This window comes from Alexandromys fortis, unplaced genomic scaffold, assembly GCF_014885135.2.
Source record: "Alexandromys fortis isolate MF-2015 unplaced genomic scaffold, M_Fortis_MF-2015_v1.1 scaffold_7, whole genome shotgun sequence".
Classification (NCBI taxonomy): domain Eukaryota; kingdom Metazoa; phylum Chordata; class Mammalia; order Rodentia; family Cricetidae; genus Alexandromys; species Alexandromys fortis.
The window spans coordinates 11,885,860-11,909,156 of NW_026067920.1; the positions used below are offsets into that span (position 1 = coordinate 11,885,860).

At 40.2% G+C, this 23,297-nt stretch overlaps 1 protein-coding gene across 2 annotated transcripts in view; it reads left to right on the forward strand.

Moving 5' to 3' along the window:
- The window catches only part of Abca13 (ATP binding cassette subfamily A member 13), a 399,663-nt gene that overhangs the window by 352,622 nt on the left and 23,744 nt on the right, over positions 1-23,297 (forward strand). For both annotated transcript variants that reach the window (XM_050141226.1, XM_050141225.1), the window contains 3 exons: positions 347-481; positions 6,976-7,079; positions 14,095-14,187. In XM_050141226.1, coding sequence (XP_049997183.1) covers positions 347-481; positions 6,976-7,079; positions 14,095-14,187 — 332 coding nt within the window. The remainder of the gene's footprint in view (positions 1-346; positions 482-6,975; positions 7,080-14,094; positions 14,188-23,297) is intronic.

Here is a 23,297-nt window from a genome sequence, read left to right on the forward strand (position 1 = left end):
ACTCTGAATGTATAGATGCTCTCAATGGCTTATTTCCCTCATTCGGTGTCATTTCTCAGCCTTTTTGGAACCCCTTTATTCTACTCACCTGAATGTAGATACTCATCTAGACTCAGAGGTCTCTGATCTCCAGACCCGTGTTTGGACATCCTAAGTTTCCAAAGATATGGGACCCTCTTCCCTCTGTTTTTCCGTATTGCTCCTTTTCTAATAATGTGATGTGGAATCGGGAAGTCATCTGGTCCTCTGTGTGAGAGGACTACAGGCATGGTGGGAAGAGGCAGGAGGCAACCCAGTTCATGTGGACATCATGGAAGAAGGTTCATAGATAGCTTTTCTCTTCCAGGTGGCTGCAGACCTGGTAAGGCGCCTTCACCTCGAATCTCATGTGGACAAACCTGTGGCTACATACAGTGGGGGCACCAGACGAAAGCTCTCCACTGCCCTGGCCCTGGTGGGGAAGCCTGACATTCTCTTATTGGTGAGTGGTTGAAATATCAGGGTTGTGTTGATGTTGTTAACATTATCTGGAAATTGTTCCAACTTTCAGAACTTCCCCAAGAACCAACTCTATGGACTAATAAACTCTCTGCCCTGAGTGCATATTTTCTAACATATTATAAGGTGCCAAAATCATTTACAAAAATCATACATTCTTATGGTATAGTCACATAAAAATGTTAACTTTAAATGAATATTAAATTTTATCATCCACCTATTATCTGAAAATAAATACATGTTTTTCTTTAACATTTATTTAGTCAGTCTTAGTTTTTATTTCTTTATTTTTGAGAATATAATAAAATTGGAAATTTATGCTTTCCCCTTTCTTCCTCCAAATCCTCCTGTATGCCCCTACTTTCAAATTCATAGCCTCTTTTCTCATTAATCCTTATTGCATGCAAACATGTATATGCATATAAAGACAGAGACCTAAGTAGAAAACTCTCAACAGAGGATTCTCAAATGTCCAAAAAACACTTAAGGAAATGCTCAATATCCTTAGCCATCAAAAAATGCAAATCTAAACAAATTTGAGATACCAACTTACACCTGTCAGAATGGCTAAGATCAAAAACACTGATGATAACCTATACTGGGGGAAATGTGGAATAAGGGAAACACTCCCTCATTGCTGTTCTTTTGAAATCTTATAGAATTGTGTTCTGAAACCATCTGGTCTGGAGCTTTATTTGATTGAGAGACTTTTGATGACTGTTTCTAGTTCCTTAGCGGGTTTAGGTCTATTTAATTTGCTTATCTGGTCCTGATTTAATTTTGGTATTTTCCTTTAAGTTTTCCAGTTTTGTGGAGTATATATTTTTGAAGTATGACCTGATAATTCTCTAGATTTTCCCCTTGTCTGTTGTTTGTTATGACCCTTTTTAAAATTCTGAGTTTTGGATATTCTTTCTCTCTGTGTCTTTTGGCTAGTTTGGATACAGGTTTTTGTATTTTGCTGATTTTCTCAAAGAACCACCTCTTTGTCTCATTAATTCTTTGTATTTCTTTCGTTATTTCTATTTTGTTTATTTCAGCTCTCAGTTTGATTATTTCCTGTCATCTAGTTTTTCCAGATGAGTTTGCTTCTTTTTGTTCTAGGGTGTTCTGTTAAGTCTCTAGTATTGGATTTTTGCAGTTTCTTTATGTAGGCATTTGGTGCTATGAACTTTCTTCCTAGCCCTGCTTTAATAGTGTCCCATAATTTGGGTATATTGTACAGCCATTTTCATTGAGTTTTAGGAGGTCTTTAATTTCTTTTTTTATTTCTTCCTTGACAGAGTGGTGATTCAGCTGAGCACTGTTCAGTTTCCATTAGTTTGTAGACTTTCTGCAATTGATGTTGTTAAATTCTAACTTTAAACCATGATGGTCCAGTAAGACACAGGGGGTTATTTCCATTTTTTTTTTTTGTATCTGTTGTGATTTGCTTTGTTACTGAGTATGTCATCAGTTTTGGAGAATAATCTATGAGGTGCTGAGAAGAAAGCATATTCTTTTGTGTTTGGGTGAAATGTTGTATAGATGTCTGTTAAGCCCATTTGTGTCATAACATCTTTTTGATCCTTTATTTCTCTGTTAAGTTTCTGTCTGGCAGACCTGTTTAGCGGTGAGAGTGGGGTGTTGAAGCTTCCCACTGTTAGAGTGTGTAGCCTGATATATTATTTAAGTTTAGTAATGTTCCTTTTGCAAGTGAAGACGTCCTTGTATTTGGTGCACAGATGTTCATAATTGAGACTTACTCTTCTCGTTCTTCAATTCCTGTTATTCTTACGTTTGGTATTATCATGGTGTCCCATATTTCCTGGATATTTTATGCTAAGCTAATGTTGTTAGACTTAACATTTTCTTCGACTGATGAATCTATTTCCTCTATTGTATCTTTGATGCCTGAGATTCTCTCTTCCATCTCTTATGTTGTGTTTGCTTGCATCTGTAGTTCCTGATTGTTTACCTAGACTTTCTATTTCCAGATTGTCTTCAGTTTGTGTCTTTTTTGTTGCCTCTAATTTTGTTTTCAAGCCTTGAATCATTTCTTTCACCTGTTTCATTGCTTTTTCTTGGCTTTCTTTAAAGGATTTGTTGATTTCTTTCAATGTTTTTTTTTTGGGGGGGGTTGTCTTTTTCTCCATTTCTTTAAGAGAATTTTTCATTTCTTCTTTAAGGACCTCAATCATCTTCATAAAGTTATTTTTAATGGTGTTTCCTTCTGTTTTTTTTCTGCATTGAGATGTTCAGATCTTGCGGTTGTAGAACCACTAGTTTCTGGTATTCCTCTTTATGGTTTTGAGTATATTTTCACCCTGTTGTCTACCCGTCTCTTCCTCCAATCTGAACAGGTGGAGCCTGTGTTTCAGAGGAGTTCGTTTTCCTCCAATTTGTGTAGTTGGGGGCTGTGGCTCCTTTGATCTCTTCTTCAGGTATAGGCAAAGGAGAGCCTTTGATGATCATTTCTCCAGCTACCTAAGGGTCCAAGGCTTAGGTGGTTATTCCTCCTGGGTTTTGGTGGGACTGAATCTGAGGCTTCAGTGGTCAGATAATTTCTGGAGGCACTGAGTGCTGTCATAGCAGCCTGCCCCACTGCTGTTCTTGCTTCTCCTTCTACGGTCTGGCTCTGCCTACTATGCTGGTGCTGCTGCTGGTGCTGGTGCTGCTGCTGGTGCTGCTGCTGCTCCTGCTGCTGCTGCTGCTGCTGCTGCTGCTGCTGGTGGTGCTGCTGCTGCTTCTGCTGGTGCTGGTGCTGCTGCTGGTGCTGCTGCTGGTGCTGCTGCTGGTGCTGGTGCTGCTGCTGCTGCTGCTTCTGCTGGTGCTGCTGCTGCTGCTGGTGCTGCTGCTGGTGCTGGTGCTGCTGCTGCTGCTGCTGCTGGTGCTGCTGCTGCTGGTGCTGCTGCTGCTGGTGCTGCTGCTGCTGCTGCTGCTGCTGCTGCTGCTGCTGGTGCTGCTGCTGCTGCTCTTGCTCCTCCAGGTCGTCTGGCTTGACCAAGCCTGCCGTGCTATTTCTCACCTTAGAAGTATTTCAATGGTACTCCATAGTTCCTAGAACTTCCCTTTCCCTCTGATGATGAGAAGAACTCAGAAAAGCCCGGATTTATATTTATTGTAGCTGTAGTGATATACGTCCGTGGAAAATCATGAGGATGGGCATCCAAGTTGTGTTTAATTTAGCATCTCCTCAAGCATGTGCTGAGTGCTTCTTTTATGGCTCTTAGTGATATGAGAGGTGGTAGAATGTCTAAGACAGTGTTCTCAACCTTCCTAACGCTGTGACCCTTCAATGCAGTTCCTCACGTTGCAATGGCCCCTGACCATAACATTATTTTGTTGATACTTCATTACTGTAATTTTGCTACCATTATGAATCATAATGTACATATCTGGTATGCAGGGTATCTGATCTGAGACCACTGCTGGAGCCAAGACCCACAAGTTGTAAACTACTGCTCCTAGAAGATCTCAGCAGAGGCCTTTAGGTCACTGTAGGAGTGTTCAAAGTGGACAGGAAGATTCTAGCTCATTCCTCTTTCTCTTTACCAATTCCTGGTCATGAAGCAGAAAGCTCAGTCACACCGCTCTGCTGTGAGGTATTGCCTTGTCTTCCTGTAGAAAAGCAATAGGGCTGGTCCTTGGGGTGAACCTTTAAAACCAAGTCACGTGAAGCAGTCCTTCTTTATAAATTGATTGTCTCAGGTATTTGTTATAGTGATGGAAAGCTGTCTAACACATCCATTCAGCGTGGATACAGAGGAAGGCAGAAGGAGTTCTAGCAAGAGTTAGAGCAGGAACATGGCCTTATGTCAAGGTAGCCTGTCATCTATCTGGGAATGGCTAATTCAGGTTGCCTTACCTAGGGGGAAAGGATTTATTATAAATAAACAGAGCCAATTGTTGTGTATATAAAAATTGCTGAAAATGTGTACAATAGTTTAGATACGTGAAGAGCATTTTTTCTATGCCATTGTATTGTGTATTTAAAAATTGCTCTAAATATACACAGTCATTTAGCCAGGTAAAGACCATTCTTCCTATGTGATTGATAAGAATTTCAACAGCTCAGTCCACCCAAAGTTTCACCTTGGAAGACAGTCCAAGGGGCATTCAAAGTCTAGGAAGTAAAAGTGGTCATTTTATGTTGTTCACACATGAAAACAGCATTTCCTTGGGGAAGATAATGGAGATCCAGAAGACCTGTCCTAGAAGAATTATTTTGTCCTCTTCTGGTTGGATCTTAGAAACTCTGCTTGCTCTTGTTTTGCTGCTAAATGGTCTAATATAAAGGCTATTTATTGATCATAATGAAATCTATCTATCTATCTATCTATCTATCTATCTATCTATCTATCTATCTATCATCTATCATCTCTTGTCCCATCCTGCTATGACACTATCCTGTCACGATGAGGCAGGTTGTGTTGAGTGTAGCAATCACTGGCATTCATCACTTTTCACTGAATGTTCTTACACTTGTCTAGGCCTGGCATGTTTCTTCATTCCACTGGACCTCTACCCCAGAGCCATTTCCTTGACTCATTGTATACCCAAGGTTTTCTTCTTTCCCATATCCTCATTCCCTCACATTCTGAGTGTCCAGAACTCTGGCACAGTGGCTAAGTGACCAGGTTTAGATATGCTACTACAGTTCCTTAGCGTGTCCTTGAACATGTGTGCCTATTGTCTCCTTGTCACAAAGCAGTGCTCTTAATTGTGTCTGTCTCTTAGAGATGTTGAGAGCAGTAAATTAATCCATGTTAAGTATGTCACCTAGTGCCCGGCAAGTTACTGTGATGATGGTGACATTCAAATCATCAGATTAAAGTAATGCCTTTGACATTCTCCACAGAGGCAAGAAGTGCGCAAAATCCAGAAAGATTTAAAATAACCCACTCAACCTTGTGTCTGAGCAATACCAGCTCCCACTTTTTATGTTCTTACTTTTTCATCAGAACATATACATCACTTGATTTGCAGAAAAGACCACGTGTGTGTTTTCCTGTTCAGTGTTCCTCCCCGACTCCCCTTCTGCTTCCCTCTTTGGGGAAAGTTGATGGCCAGAGGCTCTTAAGAGATATATGCTTAGTGTTCCCTAGCTGCAAAAAGCACAGACATGCATCACACAGCTGGGCTAGACTTCCCTTAAAAGTGGCTCCCATAACAAGTGCTTGAGAGTTTATTGAAGGGGAAAGCTTCAGGTTCCAAGAAACTTCAATTTATTTGCTGTTTTTCAATAAATGATGCCTTTTCTACTATCATATATCTTTCTGGTGGAGGCCATTCTGAAAGTTTATGGAAGTAGAGGTTTCATTTTAAAAACATCACGTTTGGCTTTTCTTACCAGATCGCGGGAGAAACAAGGCTGGTGTGAAAATTTCTCTCCTCCCTGCAGTTTTACTGAAGCATCATTGATAAATATGAGCAATATAAATTAAATAAATAAAATATACAGTGTGACGTTTTACTATAAAATTACATTTGTAATGATGACCACAGCCAAGCTGAATAACCCCACATAGTGACATCAATTGGTGAGGATAAAATTCTAACCACTCAACACAGTGCTGTTGATTACAGACCCTGTCAGTTCAGTTTTCCCACTATCAATCAGGTTATCATAGGTTTGGTCACTCAGAGAATGGAGACTCATTGTTTGCTGTTCTAGAAGTTGAAAGTCTTAAAGGTTGGACGTCCTGGATTAAGGCGCATACAGGTATAGATATGTGACAATAATCCATTTTCAAGATGGCTCCAATTGTGCATCCTCTAGAGAGGAGAAATGTTGTGTCTTCATGTGGCAGAAGTCACAAATACAAAAAAGGATGGCCTGTCTAACACCTTCTTTCATAGGTAAACCAATGGCACCCATGAGGGTAGAATCTCTATAATACAGTCACTTCCCAAAATCACACCTCCAGGTCCAGTGTCAGTGGGGACTATCTCTCAATTTGGAGAGCACAAAACATTCCAGCCATAGAAATCTCCAGTCCAGACTTGATTCTGATTGGTTAACTAACTGAAGTGTTCTGTCCTTTGGCCAGTGTCTACCCAGTTTCCCACATTCCACCTCCAGAAACTTTTCTTCTGCTCTTTGTTTCTCTGAGTTTTAGAGTTGATATGCAGGTGTGATTTCCCTCCTCGAACTCGTTTTGTATCTACCCCCACTGAATCTTTAATTATAATTGTCAGTGACATGCATGTACACACACACACGCGCGCACACACACACACACACATGCACACACACATATGCACACACCCTACTGAGTCCATCCGTGTTGCTCATATTGTATTTTTGGGGGGATGACCACTTGGGGTTGGATAACTTATCAGGAAGTTTGTTCCTGAAGATAGCTGATTCTCTCTCTCTCAGTAGCAGGGTTGTCTGTATCTCTCCCTGCCAGGGTCTGTATTCATGGGATAGTAGATGTCCATTCCTGTCTGTGCACCAAATGACCACCACCGTGTGTGTTTTCTTCCTCTCAGGATGAACCAAGCTCTGGGATGGACCCCTGCTCTAAGCGGTATCTGTGGCAAACCATAACGCAGGAGGTTCGGGATGGCTGTGCTGCGGTGCTGACCTCTCACAGGTGAACTGTCCCCTCTGACTGCCAGTTCCAGAGCAAGGCTTGGTAGCAATGACATCACCCAGAGAATGGCACAGATGCCTTCATTAGTCTGCAATCCCAGGAACCTTCTGGAGACTAAACCGAGAGGGGTTATATCAGGTGGTCAAGGCCTACAGAGGAGTGGGTTAGAAGTGAGCCTTTCCATGAATGGTGACTATATATCCACTCAAACTGTGATACTTAGGTGAGGGCTGGCTGAACTCTGTCTGCCTTTCTTTCGGATTCCCTAATTCCTTTCTACCCAGACGCCCCCTGTTCCCAACTGTAAATCATCTGAGATGCCTGCCCAGATGCTACTGGACCTTATTACAGAATTAATTGTGTAGTTAGAATTCCCTACCAGAGTCCCCCTCTCAACCTGATGAAACCCTTATGTGCCATGCAGCAATACAAATGTAGATTTCATGAAGCCATTACTTGGAGAGTGATAGAGTTTGGTTAATGACAACCCTGAAGATGAAATGAAGAACAGGTTATAAGTTTAAGCTTAACTTTCCTTCCATGCTTAACTAAAGTATGCTATAAGTAAGGTGTCAGGAACTGTTAAGATCTGAAATTTGGCGTTTATGGACATTTCATATTAATAGAATTATATGACACACTTGGATCTGACCACTTTCATTTAGAGAGCATTTAATGCTTATCCAGGCACATGCCAGTAGTTCCTTCTTTATTCTTGCTGAATAGTGCATGACTGGTACTTTAAGAAATAAGGATGACACTGTGGTTCAGTGGGTAAATCTACTTGTACATTTATTGGGGCCCAAATTTGTTTGCCCAAACCCACAATTGAACAAGAGAAACAACTCCTAAAAGCTGTCTTCTTATCTCCATAAACATGCCATAGTTTGCATGTGCCTATATTCACACAGAAATACATACATGAGAAGTAATAGCTCAAAAAAAAGAAATAAACATTTATCTGTCTGGAGTGGGACATTTGCTACAGTGAGCAAACCCCCAGAGACATATAACATCTTCATCTGAATCCATGTTTATAGTGTTGGGCATTCCATGGCTTCAGAAAAATACCCAATCCTAAGATATAGCCTTAGCTTCCTACATTGTCTGAAAAGTTCCTCATGTTCCCCTGTTCGCCCTTCCTTCTCCCGACCTCTGGCATTCAGACATTTTACTGCCTGTATAGTTGTGCCTTATCCAGAAGTCACACATCTGGAATCCCACCCAGGCCTTTCACATCTGGCTTCTTTTCCTGCTTCCCTCATTTTCTCCTTGTTTATAAGCCCATTGCCTTTCAAGAGCGAGCACTATTCTATTGTCTGGCTGTGCCGGAGTTTATGTATCTGCTCACGTACTGACAGATGCTTTGATTACTGACAAGTTTGGGTAATTACGAGCAAAGCTGTTATAAACATCCATGTGCAGGTTTTTATGTGGATGTTTTTCAGACCTTTTGAGTAAATGCCAAGTAGCTAGATTTGTTGGACTGTGCAATGAGCTCGTGCTTGACTTGCGAAGAATCCCTCTTTTCTTTTGGTAGCAATACCAATTAAACCTAGAGCCCGACACACACTAGGCACGTGATTTACCACTGAGAAACATTCCCACCTCTCATTTACCCTTTATTTGGAGGCGAAGTTTCAAAGTTGCCCCGGCTGGCCTTCAATTTCCTCCCTAGTTCAGGATGGCCTTAAAACTGTGTTCTCTCTGTGTTAGTTAGCCCCCCAAGTCACTGGGAATATAAACCTTTATCACAAGGCCCTCAGGATCATCTTTTTCTTCTTCTATTTTTGTGACCTTATATTTACGTTTTATTATTTAGGTAGAAGAGGTTGTACATACTGAGATCCTGTGGTAAAATTTCTTCTTGGATGTATGCTTTCAAATGCTTTCTCTTAGTCTATGACTGTCTTTGGGAATATTAATATTTAAGGTTTTTCTATTAATTTTAACTGTTCTTTGTTTTCATGGTTTGTAGAAATTATAGCTATGAACTTTTGGCTTTCGATTCATGAGAACACTTGTTCTAAGATAGGTTAATACTGCTAGCTCTTAGTAATCTTTGCTATACTGAAAGCTATTTATGTTTATATATAATATAATGAAAGAATCTCAACTCACTGCTATGCATGTGGCTATCTAATTGTTCCAGAACTGTTTTTGTGGCAAAACTACTCATTACCCATTGTGTTATGGAGGGAGTGTTGTGGGTAATCAATTCTCTGTGATGGACAGTCTTCCTCTTCATGTTGGGACCTGTTCTTGCCCTCAGCTCACAGGACTATCCCCATTACAGGGCATTTTTTGAGGCATGGCCAACAAGCTGTGTGACTTCTCCATCTTTTTTTCCTATTACTGAGCCTTTCATTCATTCACACACATTTCCTGGTCTCCCCTGTGGTTTATTCCTGATACACAGTTTATTTTGAAATGTTCCTTAATTTTCAATGTTTTTGGAAATTTTCCTAGTCCTTCCTGTTCCACCATTTAAATTTAACCCTGGTAGGCTTGGAGAAAGGTTGGTTTCTATCATTTAAAATTTATTAGAAGACTTTAAATTGCCTATAGCAGGGGCCAATAAAGGAATTACAGTCTATTTTCCATAAAGCCTTTTTTGTTGGAGTGTGGACTTGTTAGATGACAGCGCATCTCTGGACACTGAAAAGAAGTTTGTAGCTATTGCCATATTTTAATTCGATACTTCTCCATTTTATTTTATTTTATTTTCTGGATATTTCTTCCAAGATTGGATAGTTTCTGCGTATCTCTAAGTCTTCTGAGTTTTTTCTCTCCCACCTTGGAAGTGGGTGTAGGTTCCTGTCGAGTTTTTCAGCTCATCTCCTGGCCTGTCCTCACCTGCCCTCAGTGGCCTGTTGCTGAATCTAAGCAGGGGGATAGTGGCCCACAGTAGGCCACAGCTGAACATGTTCTTACTTTGTCAGGGGTTTTTTTGGCATCATCTTTACAGAGTCACATGCTACATAACCGTTGCTTCATTCTTGGAGTTGTGAAATGATTTCGTTTTTAGTCATGTCCAAATTTCTTGTTGGTTTTGGGGACAATAATCTGGTAATTTTCTCACTCAGATGAAGCCCGAAGGGCCACACCTGAGTTTTTGTTTCTATTCTGTTTTGCCTTCCAAAGGACTATTTTATTTTGCTGAAACAAGTGAATTTGATAGTTATTTGACTTTATAATAATGTGCATGTATTCTTGCTGTAGATGTTCGTACTGCTCTGGAGTTTCAGCAATTGCACACTGATATACTGACTCTGTTTGCATCTGTTGCTGGCGCAGGCATGGTTCTTGATGTCCAACCATGGTCCTTAGATGGGTAGAGTAGGATAATGGTGAAAATCCTTTTTATTTCTCATAATATATGTAATTATTGTAAACTATTCTCTCAAAGAGACCACTTATCACTGAGGTTTCTCTTTTAAAACCTCCTATTCATTTGCTTTCTCGCCAATATTCTACACTTGCATACATACAGATTGATTTCTCCCTATTCATCTGATATAAAGATGTGAATGACTCGGTGTGAGTGAAGATGAGGGAGGCCTGTACGATCCTGTGATTTTGATGCAGTATTTTCCGCTGCGGATGCCTTAACACACAGCATTCTTGGGCAAACATAAGGCAGGAAATGAGTGGGAGGGACTGATAATTGTCCATCCCGGAAAGGACATTTGGCTTTCTCCTCTGCATCCAGTACTGATGCCAAAGTTCCAGTACAGGGCTTTAAATCCCAGTCTACCCCCTCACCACTTATCAATACCATGCAGGATAACCACCCAGGGAAGAAAGTCCATGTTCATTTTGTTTTTAAGTAAATGACTCATGGTTGGCTTCACTGTTGGCCGGTCTTAGGTTTTGTGTTTTCTTCTTTTTATAAAAGACAATCAAATTAAATTCTCTGCCCTGAGCTCTGGGCTCATGTATTGTTGTACCCACAGACACTGAACTGTGGTATAGTCCACTTAGACCTGCCACGTCATTCACTCTGATGTTGAAGCTCAGGTGGATAATGATGTAATCCTTCATTTGTCCAAAGTTCATTTAAGATATTAGTGTAAAAATAACTTTGTGTTCTTCCGACAATAGCGTCTTTAACATGATAAGACATGTTAAATTTAAGTTAGTTAAGGAAACAGAGGTTTTCTGGTGACACTGACATACTATCACAGTAACTCTAGAGGCTGAAGGATTGAAATTAATTTGAACTGCCTTTGTAGGCTACATAGTGAGTTCAAATCCAGCTTGGGCAATTTAGTGAGAACGATCCAGAAAGACAAAATATGTACTCACTCATAAGTGGCTTTTGGACAGAAAGCAAAGAAAAACGAGCTTACAATCCACAACCTTGGAGAACCTAGACAACACAAAGAGGACTCTAAGGGAAACATACATGGACCTAAATAGGAAGGAGAAAAAGACAAGACCTCCTGAGTAAATTGGTTGCATGGGGGTTACAGGAGAGGATAGAAAGGGAGAGGATAGGAAGGGAAGGGAGCAGGAAAAAAAGTATAGCACAATAAAAACAATAAAAAAGGAAGAAAAAGGGAAAGTAAAGAGAGAGCTGGGGTTTCATCTGGTGGTCCAGTGCTTGTCTAGCAGGCGCAAGGCTCTGGATTTAGTTCCCAGTTCTACAAAAGTGTATGAACAAGCAAAGAACTAGCCAGAGAAAGCCATTTGCCTAAAAAACCTCCTGCACTGTTGTCTGTGTTCTCTCAGGCCAACCCATGGCACTTGGTTCCAGTCTCCAATGTGTCTCTCAGGCTTTTTAATGAACTTCCTATTTTGCTTCACTCGGAGTCACTTGAAATTCCTTCCTGTGAGGTAGTCCAGGAAAGAGTAGACCTGAGTTGAGGTCTCGACAGGGCAGGGACTTCCTAGGTTACTTACTGGTATAATAAGTGGTTATATAATCACAGTCTACATTTCCAAGTTCCTAGAAAAAAAATCTTTGTGAAATATACTTTTTCAAAATTTATGGCATTTTTACTCCACTGCATATGAGATGAATGCATTTTGAGTTTCTGAGAAAATGTCTGTAACTAACTGGGCATTTGTTGATTGGACAACTCACTGTTTTCATTGGAAATGGAATAGAGGGAGAGAGACATTTGCATTTAGACACAGAACTAGGGATCGAACAACTTGTGGTCTGTCTGTTGCTTTGTTGATATGTTTTTTTAATTGTTTAGCAAATATTTAGTTTGCTAAATTGAATTTTATTTTTATTAATTCTTTGAGAATTTCAGACAATATAGCTCCTCCAAGACTCCCCTTGCCTTCCTTACCCATTCAACTTTGTGTCCTTGTTTTCTGTTTTTTTGTTTGTTTCTTTCTTTGTTTGTTTTGTTTTCCCAGTCCATAAAGCCCAATTTGTTCTAGTTATGTAGTTTTGGGTGTCTGGTCACCCACTGGAGCATAGTTGGCTTTCTCAGGGCCATACCATTAAAGGAAACCTAGCAGCTAGGAGAAGAAACTCGTGCCCACCTTCACCTTCCATCCTGGGGTTTTGTCTGGCTTTGACTTTCTGGATTTTCTGCATGCTCTCATAATCACCGTGAGTTCATATGTGCACTCACCCTCTTGTGTTTGGAAGACACTCTTTCCTTGTAGCCAGCTAGAGCCTCTGGCTCCCACCACAGTGATCCCTAAATCTTGGGAGGAAGGATGTGACATAAACGTCCCATTTAAGGATGGGTATTCTGCAGACTCTTGTAAATGCTATCAATGTGTTTTGACACTTTTGTTAGAACTCTGGAATTTTGGATTGTCAAGTATACCCAGAATCCCCTCCAGAGTTTTTTTCACTACTGTTATGTTTGGAAAGTGTGCCCTGTACTCACTCTTTTCTGCGTTTGTACTACCTACGGTATGTTTGGGGCTCTTTTGTTCTAATGCCGTTTTCTGGTGTAAATTTAACATGTTTCCTCTTTGTAATCCAGCATGTAACAGCCTCTTCTAGCACTGTCCTCCCTCAAAACTTTTTCTACACTTTCTTTTCTCTAATTTTAAATTTAAGATTTCCAGCATCTTCATGGGGTTGATTACATTTTGATTTGCATTATATTCCATCCATATTATAATTTGTGAATCATAGTTATAACAATTATGAATTGTAGACCTTTGCAATTCTATACTGAATATTAAAATAATGTAATTTAAATTATAGTTACAAGTTAAAAGTTTGTCTCTAGTATTTTATTTCATATTTTACATGATATTAAAACATAAATTTTTTTCTAAAAGTGGGATGGCTTTCCTTTAATGAAATGTTATTCTTTTAAATTTTTATGCATTTTTTTATTAAAGTAGAATTACGTCACTTTGCTTGTTTCCTTTCCTCCCTCCAGGCGTACACAGGTACTCTCTCTCCAGCCCCTCTCATATCACCTCCTGAGTCACAAATTGATAACCTCTTTTTCTTTAATATTGATACACTCATACATATTCTATCTATGTCTGCACAGATATGTAGATACAGCCTAATGAATTCATTTTGTTGCTTGTGTGTACACGGTTTCCAGGCTGACCCCTTTGTACTGGATCACCAATAGCGGGCTCATCTTCTATTCATTTCCATATTATAACAGTTTCCTATTTTTGAAATACTTTCCCCTGTTTCATTGACTCAACATTTATTTATTTTTCGTGTGTCAGTAAAGTTTTGTCATTCTCTTTGTAAAGAATTCATGTATTATTTAAGATCCCCTGTACATACATTTTTGTATTTTTCATGATTGCTAAATGATTCTTTCCTGTATATTTTATTGTCAATTGTTCTTCCAGGCACATAGATAAGTTAACGACCTTCACTAAGTTGGCTGTCTAAATAAAATCTTAGGAATGTTCAAGTCATGTCATCTCATTTTCATGAGTGTTCTATTTTAAAAGTTACTTAATTTGAACCAGTGGCATTTTTGCCTCCTTTTTATTTCTGATGCTTGAACAGGGCTCATACCTTTATGGCATGGCTTATTTCTATCCTTTTATTTCCTCTCAGCATGGAAGAGTGTGAGGCGCTGTGTACCAGGCTAGCCATCATGGTGGACGGCAGCTTCCGGTGTCTCGGCCCCCCTCAGCACATCAAGACCAGGTACTGAGTTTCTTTGTCTGTTTCAGTGATTCCTGCCAATCCAGCAGCATGATGTCTGTTGGAACAAAGGCTCTTTCCAAACTGTTTGCTCCAATTAATTTCTCCTGACATCTAGTAGTGGATGGGGATTCTGGGAAACTTAGGGCAAGTTAAAATAACTATAATTATCAAGTCAAAGACAGCAATTCCCAGGTAGTTTCTTTAAAACTATTTTGCTTCCTTTTTCCCAGGAGGCACTGTGCCCTCATTTGTTCTGACAAAAGCAGTGAGGAGAAGATGATTGCAGGGTCCAGATAAAGTCTGAAGGAAAAATGACCACCTTACACACAGAGTGCTTCGTCCACAGGTGGTGCCACTATATGTCTGTCCCAGAGTCAGAGTGCATCAAAGTGCCCGCTTTCCCACAAGATGTTGTTTGGAGAGATGTCTGACAACATAAGAGGGTAAAGGAGGGTCACTGTGGTCCCCTTTTGTTATGACTGATGAAGAACCAAAGACTTTTTGTTCTTGAATCTCTTAGACCTATCCCCATTAACCATCGCTCTATGGCTTCTTTTCATTCGGTCCTTGGAAGCTTATTTTCTTATGGGGGTTTTTGAACACTTTGTATCTTGTTATAACTCATATATTTTAGAATGTCTTGAATAATTTTCCTATTCCTTGTGTGTGTGTGCATGCGCGTGCAAGGGTGTGTGCACATGCGTGTGGAGGAGCCTATAGAGGCCACAGAGGACTTTGGATCTCTTGGACTTGGAATTACATGTTTTGGTGAGCCATCCAGTGTGGTGCTGAGATATAAACTCTGGCGTTCTGATAGAGTAGTAAGCACTCTCTCCAGCTCTACTGAGTGACCTTCTAATTTCCTCTACACTGTTTAATCATAATTTTTGTAGGAAAAAATATAGTTTTTTCCCTTTTATGAAAATAAATGCTTTTATCACACAATATATCCTGATTATAATTTTCTCTCTTTCTATTCCTCTCAGTTCCTCTTCCAACCTACATCTGGATCCATTCCTTTTCTGTCTACAGAATAATATAGTCTTTTAGGTTGATAAATCTCTTTACTTTCTTTTAGTACTTTTTGGGTTAGAATCACGCATCATTCTTGACAGTTATATTTACCTGCTATGTATGCATGCTTGGCAGTTATATGTACCTGCTAGTTACGGATATATGTAGTGTGTAACTACTTTTACTTTATGGAAACCATAACACTGAGGATAGAAATAGCACGTGAGGGGTGGGTGACATGCTTCTAGCGGCTTCAAGTGAGGCAGTACTGTGGAGGGAAAGTCCACCTTGCTGTTTCTCGTGCCTCTGGTAAACCATTTGCCAGATGAACCTGTTAGAGGCTGCCTCCACTGTGTGCTCTGTGTACCTGTACTGAGTATCTTCAGAAGAAAAGAACACTCCACACTCTCTAACCTTTATGAATGCTTATGTAAAGCTCTGTAGCCCGTTCCTTATTGTCAGGTGATTTATAGTCAAGTCTGGCTGCCTGCCTTTTGTTTCTAGCTAAAGTTGGCCACAGAAGTCAGTGCGAAGAAGCCCACAGGAGAAGTCTTTTGCTAGCTGAAACCATCTGCAGTCTCAACAATTTCTAGCCATTTCAAATTTTGGTCCTGATGTGAGTTGTAGGTTGATGCTGAATTGTTAGTGGCTATAGATTATAGAGTTTATTCAGCTAAAACTGGTTTGTGGTATAGCCACTGGAATACTAATGGTAATACAGGTTTTAAGAATGCAGTTTATGTTCTCCTGTAACAAATGTACAAGAAATAAACACATCCAAATCCTGTTGTGATAAAAAAAAAATAAGGGATCATTCCTGAATTTCTCTACCTAGGAGTCAGGAACACCATGTGAAACTGATGTAGGGATCCTTCTTCCTCTTCCCCATCCTTGGACACAAAAGGAAGTAGGTATTAGTAACACTCTGCCAGGAGCAAAGAGCTCACTCTTCTCACACCTAACCCACCTCCCTGACTCTGTAGGGCAGATCCTAGAAACAGGGTATTCCCCTGCACCACTTCATGGCACTGACTTTCCTGCCCATCCTTTGTTGGTAGTTCGGGTCAAGTTCCCCGTACATAGTGTCCCATTGCTATCATGATTGTCCCTCTTACCATGCATATATAACTTCATACTCTAGGATCCCACCGCAGTTCACATTTCCCTGAGAATCAGAGAAGGTCCCCTAACAATACATACCCATTCTCCTGTTGCCGTCTAGACACCGTGACCCACTCTATTGCTTGTTCCAACTACCCTTGCCCTTACTTCACTGCTTTAAAAGTTCTATGGGCCAGAAAAAAAAAAAAAAACTGTGCAAAGATAATGTGTTACTCAAAGGTCCCCAAACAGAGAGGGACCACACAGGCCAGGTGGAAAAACATACGAGAGTCTCACCTAACAAACAGTTATAAAAAATATGCACAAGGACCTTTATTGTGCTTCCATTAGAAACAGGTGACAGGGATCAGTCGGGCGTGGGACTGGCAGACTATGGCATATGGGGCCTACATAACTAGGTGTGTGGTGGCTCTAGTTTAAAGAGCAGATGAAATGATAGCCCAGTTATGAACTCCCAGTGGGAAGATGATGGAATGACAGGAATTGCAGCAGCTGGTTTCTTTTCGTGAATGAGTTTGTACTAGATACTTTGCTATCTTGAAAAGCTGGCCACTCCTAGAAAGGAAAGCCCATCGAGAACTAGTAAGGCCCACATCACCATAACATTGGAACACACAGCATCAACACAATGACTTGTCCAAGGATCGTTGGAGATGAGCCTTGGGGGACCATGTACAGAAGATGGTTTGTTGCTCAGACTTTGCCGAGGTCCTGGGCTGTCCCTCCTTTGGTGGAGTTTATTCTTCCTGACAATAGTGACTATCAGCTTAGTCACATTCTGAATACCATTCATTTGTAACATACAGAGGTCATGGATTTTAGCACATGGTCCTGGACTGTGAGCCACTCAAAGAGAACTTTGTGTGATTATGACCATTGCCTGTGGCAATGGCCCAGGAGAAACTGCAGTAGGTAACCCCCTGACTGAGGGTGTGTGTGTGGAAAGAAAGCTCTTATTTTCACTCTGAGGTTGGTTTTTACCCAAGTTATAATTTAGGAAATGTTATCAACATGAGGGCTCTCAGTAAAATTGAGGCTGTTTTGCTTTTGACATTTAATAATTTCCTTAGCAGAGTGTCTGGAACTTGCCCAACTCACTATGTCCATTTTTGTGCTCACAATTTGACAGAACCAGACTTGTGTGTGGCAGGTGATATCACAGGGTCTCATGGGACATGTACCCTAGAGTGTCTACAAACACTGTGGTGTCTATTTAGAAAGAGACCTTTAAGTTTGAAGAACGTGGATGTCTCTTGGACCTTAAGGTAAAGAAAAATTTGCCAAAAGGAAGATTAAATACTAGATTGCATTAGTTGTTTTTTGTAAAAGAAAAAAAAAAGATGACTGGAGAATCCTAACAGGAGAGCAAGCAGCAAAAAAAAAAAAATAAATAAATAAATAAAAAAAAATAAAAAAAAAATTAGATTTCCAAGTTACCATGAAAGGAAGTCCTCAGGCAGAATAAACTGAAGAGGACTATGTAGAAAATTTCTGGAACAGCTCTGGACTTTGAGGCCTTGAATAGGGTTTTTCAAATAGCATTATTTTCCTTGTAGGTCAAATAATTCCTGCTTGTGCTCTTTGTTGGAAGCTCTCCTATATATGTAAAATTCTTAACAGGTTTCCCAGCTCCTACTATAACAGCCCTACCCACTGTAACAAAGAAAAGCATTGACAAATGTCTCCTGGGGTTGGACGGTTACTATAGGCTGACCTTGGCTGTGTCAACTGGTACATTATTCCACGTTCTCAGAAAATATGCAGATTTAGATGCAGTGAATTGGGAGGTACTGAACTTAGCTTTCCAGAAGTGGGTTGTGCAGTGGTTCCTGATCTTCCTTAGCTTGCTCTTTGACTGAGAGGAGAAGGGATCAAGTCAGGGGAAAGGAACAATTAAATGAGGGTGCTTTTTTTTCAGTCTTCTCTTTTGGGTCTCGGATTGACCTTGCTTTACATTGCCTCTAGGCTTCACATGAGGCGCACACCCATTTCTCCTCTCAGCACCAGTGTGGTCCCTGTGTGATTTAAGGACACTGCCTGAAGCCAAAGGACTGATAGATTTGGACACTGTTTTGTTCAGGATTTCTTGAAGAGTCTTCTCATGCTCTTCTAAATCCGTCTTCAGTCTGTTCTGACTTGCACTCTCTCATGGACCACCTCCCACCAGTGACAATCCAGTAGTTCTATCACAGATGCCCGGGATCATTCTTCCTGCCCCGCTTTTCTGGCCTTGCTGATGCCCATCACTTTCATGGTGCCTTTGCCTTCTCCTCACACCATTAGTCTCCTTTCTACCTTTGGTATGTGATTGCATCTCCCATCCATCTTACCTGCTTGACTGGGTTTAATTACCTTGAATCTACCCCATTAGAACTTGCTCCTTACCTGTTTCTGGAGAGTACTGGCTTTGATTTTTATCTGTCCCAGCATACTCTGTGCTCAGCATCTGTGTTATTTGATGACAGGGACAGCCTGTGCTAGAGGGCTTGGCTTAGGAATATACAGAAGAGGAACAAATGTACATCGTCCAAAAATGTTTAAGCTTTGGTTCCTTAGCAGGTTCATATAGTCATGGAAATCACCTATCCCTCATTTCCTAAATATTGCTGTGATACTTTATTCTCAACCTCTAAGCCTTCATGTTATACTTTTATAAGTATCTTCTGTTGTACTTTTAGGTAGATAAAAAATGACTGCACCCTGAGAGTTGGAAAACCAAGATGTCTTAAAAATGTTGTCTGCATTTAAGAGCTGAGATTCAACCAAATTAAAAAAATCATATGGTAAATCTTTGTAGTATTTTGAATGAGAAATGTCACCCATAGCCTCATACATTAAAACACCTGATCTCCTGTTGATAGTGCTAGTTAGGGAGGTTATGGGAACTTTAGGTAATGGAAACTTGCTGTTAAGTATGGTACCTTGAGGGTTTATAGTTGTACCCCATTTCAGGTTCTGTTTCTCTTTCTACTTGTCTTACATGGTTGGCATGTGATCTTTCTTCTCCCTGCTTCATCCTTTTGTTGCTGTACTTCCCTGCCATGGTGAACTCTTACTCCTCTAGAAAAATATGTCAAATAAACTCTTCCTTCTGTAAGTTGCTTTTGATCGCACCAACAGATTGGTAACTGATATATTCTGTTAGTTCAATAAAAGAAGCCAATAACAGAATTCTGCTGGTGGGAATCATTTTAAAGAATTTATTGAGTCTTCCTGGTTTTGCTTAGCACTAACTGCTCCCAATCCTGAAGGTGGTGGAAATGGGAAGATCCATCAAAACGGATAATAGCTTCCAGAGACATGGACAGGGTTCTTTATGTACTTTAAGGGGTGAGTGCTCATAAAGGAAGCTACATGCTTTTCTACCTTACACCTTGATATCCCTGTTCCTTCTTTCTCCCCAACCCCTGTAATCTTTGGTCAAGAAATTCTTTCTATGCATAATCCAGACTGTAGGACTATGGCCATACTTGTTAGGTCTTTCCAGAGACCTCCCCAGATGTGTTCTTTATCTTCTCTTCTTGGCCATTGTTTAAACACTCTTTTCACAGACTTTGGCTGTTTTTGGAGAACATTTCCTTTCCTGATCTATCTTCTCCTTCCCAGGATGCTTGCTTCCTCTTAGCACCTGCATCAAAGTTGTTAAGTTTCCTTCTAGAGAAGGAAAGGTTAGAATGCGATGGGACGATCTCCCTCAGATTTAGTAGATCCTGGAAGATGCCCCCTTCTCTTCTCTTTGACTTACAGACAAAGGAAAATTTTTGTGAAAGTTCAAGGGCAACACACAGATCTGATGTGGTCCCTTGTGTCATTTTTAATTATCTTAATTTTTTTCTTCCCTAGTCCATGCACTCTCTCCTTTCTCCTGGAGTCCAATCTCTATAGCATCTTTTTGATGTGCATTAGCATCTATTTTAATAGAAAGCACTATGCATGCTGGTAAAGTATTAACAATGAATTCTTAACAGTATTTGGTTTGCTGTGTTCCAGATTTAGTGCTTTATATGTTGCCTTAGTTTTGATTGCTGTGAAGAGATATCATGACAATGGCAATTCTCACAAAGAACATTTAATTGGGGTGGCTGGCTTACAGTTTCATGAATTCAGTTCATTATCATTGTGGCAGGGAGCATGGTGGCATGCAGGCAAATGTAGTGCTGGAGGAATCTCTGCGAGTTCAACATCTTACAGGCAATAGGAAGTATCCTGAGCATAGGAAACGTCAAAGCTCACCCCTACAGTGACATACTTCATCCAACAAGACCATACACACTCCAACAAAGTCACACCTCTTAATAGTGCCATTCCCTATAAAATTATGGGGGCCAATTATATTCAAATTACCACATACATAGAAAAAAAGTTATTCTCATTCTCATTCTTAACTTTTTGTTGTGACTACCATTTTTCAGGTGCAGAAAGAGAATGAGTCACAGAAAGGTTGAACCATTTTCTCTGGGCCACCGGTAATAAGTAGAACTGGAATTTTAACTGCATCCATTTGTCTCCATTGTTTGACGTATAGCCTGTTTTGATCCTTACCTAGGAGTGTATCATGCCTGTTGGGGGCTAAGATGCAGCTGCTCTCGAGCTCACAGCTGAATCAGTGTCTTCCCGACTGCTTGAGCACACCCCAGAGCCATACAGATGTGGATTTGCACCTGTTCTTGTTGCTGAGTCTTCAGTTACATGCACACTAGCATCTCTCCCTTGCTGATCTGCATATTGACAGGATTTCTACATCTTTGTGATAGTAGGCAGAGTCAGAGAGATGCCATCTAGCTGCCAAAGGAGAAGGACATGCCAGAATCTTATTGGTAGGCCATAGCCTTGTGGTGATACACAGATTAATAGAAATGGGTTAATTCAAGATGTAAGAGCTAGCTAGAAATATGCCTAATTCATGGGTCAAGCAGTTTTGTGATTACTATAGTTTCTGTGTTCTTATTTGGGTCTGGGCAGCCAGGAAAAAAAAGAGCATATTGGGCTCCATTTGCTGACCAAGGTTTCTGTCCTGTCTGGTCCTGTAGCCATTCAGTCCCAAAGAAATACACAGAGGCCTACATTAATTATAAACTCATTGGCCTCTTAGCTCAGGGTTCTTATTAACTAACTCTTATATTAACCCATAATTCTTGTCTGTGTTAGCCATGTGACTTGATACCTTTTATAAGTGAGGCATTCTCATTTTGCTTCTTCTGCATCTGGGTGATAACAGCAGACTGAACCTTTCCTCTTTCCAGAGTTCTCCTGCTCTGGTCACTCCGCCTATACTTCCTGCCTGGCTACTGGTCAATCAGCATTTTATTAAACCAATACAAGGGACAAAACTTTACAGGGTACAAGACCATTTCCCCACAGTATCAAGACTTCATCCTTCCATTTATTTCTTATGTCTTGAAGAGAGAGATCATTTATAAGCTATTTACTTAAAATGTCTATATGTTATAGACATTCATCATCCTTTTATTCATTCCCCATCTTTGGAAAATAAATTTTTCTTTATATTCTGTGTCTTTCACATTTTCAAAATATGTACTTTATTACTTTTTAATTATGTGTGTTTTTGTATCTGTCTATGCATTTGTACATGTGAGTGCAAGTGCCTTTTAAATTATCCTAGAACTGGAGCTAGATAGAGGTGATGTCAGCTGCCTGACATGGGTGCTGTGAACTGTGTTTGGGTCTTCTAAAGGAGCAATACTCACTCTGAACCTCAGAATCATTTCTTAAGCCCCCATCTTTTATCTTTGTGATAATAAAAAGGTATTATAAATAATAAAACAATCTCTTTCCCCTCTGGGACTTCCTCAAGCAGCTTTCTCCTTTCCACTATATAATTGAATATTCATTTTGTTGTAAGTGAGCCATATTTTTTTTTCAAGTAAAAGAACATCACACACTCTGCTATATACAAGTTTATTGACTTGGCCATATTTCTTTTGTGTATGATGAAAATCCAATAGCTAGACATTGGCATTGGTTTACTGACTCTTGTCTCTATAGTGGGTTGGAGTCTGAACATCTGCTATTGCTCAGCTTATCATATCTACATGTAGGGAGCAGATGATAGAGAAGGAGACAAGGCCTAGGAAACATGCAGTCAGTGTGCCCACCCTTACATTTCCCCCACTAAATCCCATATAGTAACCTGTACTTGGGTTCTCTTAGTTTCTTGGTGATAATGAAGTCTTAAGAAATGTAGACTTGAAGATGCACACATTGCTTCTTAAGATAAGATTTTATTTCTATTATTGAGGTGGATGTAAAAAAGAACAAAAACCAAAAACCAAAAAAAAATTTGAAATGCTTCCCAACAATACCATCCATTTGCTCAACTTCCTCCATTGAAGGTGGGTTATTAGGTTGAGCATTCTTAAATTCTAGGAACCCTGGAGCTTCTATTTATGATCAGTCTCGTTATTCTAAATAGCCTTGTGTATTGTGGAGACAACTTTGAGTGAGCTCCTCAGAGACAGTTTCTCTGTCTCTGTCTCTCTCTCATTTGTGTGTGTGTGTGTGGTAAGTGCACATATGTGCATGCCAACCTCTTTGGGTACTGATATTGTGTCTCAGGCAGTTAGGGATTCAATCTCGAATTTTCTTCATATTATATAACATGACAAGTCCCAACAGCCCCGGTAGCTGCCGTCATTGAACACACTCATAAAGTACCTTTAGGGAACCGGCAACAGCTGCAGGCTACACCTGCTTCCCTTTCCGGCTTTGGAACCAACTTAAGAAGACTTAAGCCTGACTGTAGTAAACAGTCCCCCCAGGAATGGAAAGTCAGCATGCTTCTGACTGTGGAGTTTATAATCTGAAGTGTACTGGGACAAGTCATTCCTGACCTGGGGTAGATAGAAAATAAAGGTTGTTTAGTTATAAGCTATAACAAAGGTTTTAAACATGTAAAGAAAATCCTTGTGAATATGAAAGGTTTCATTGTCTCGAGCTGCCAAACCTAAGGCTTG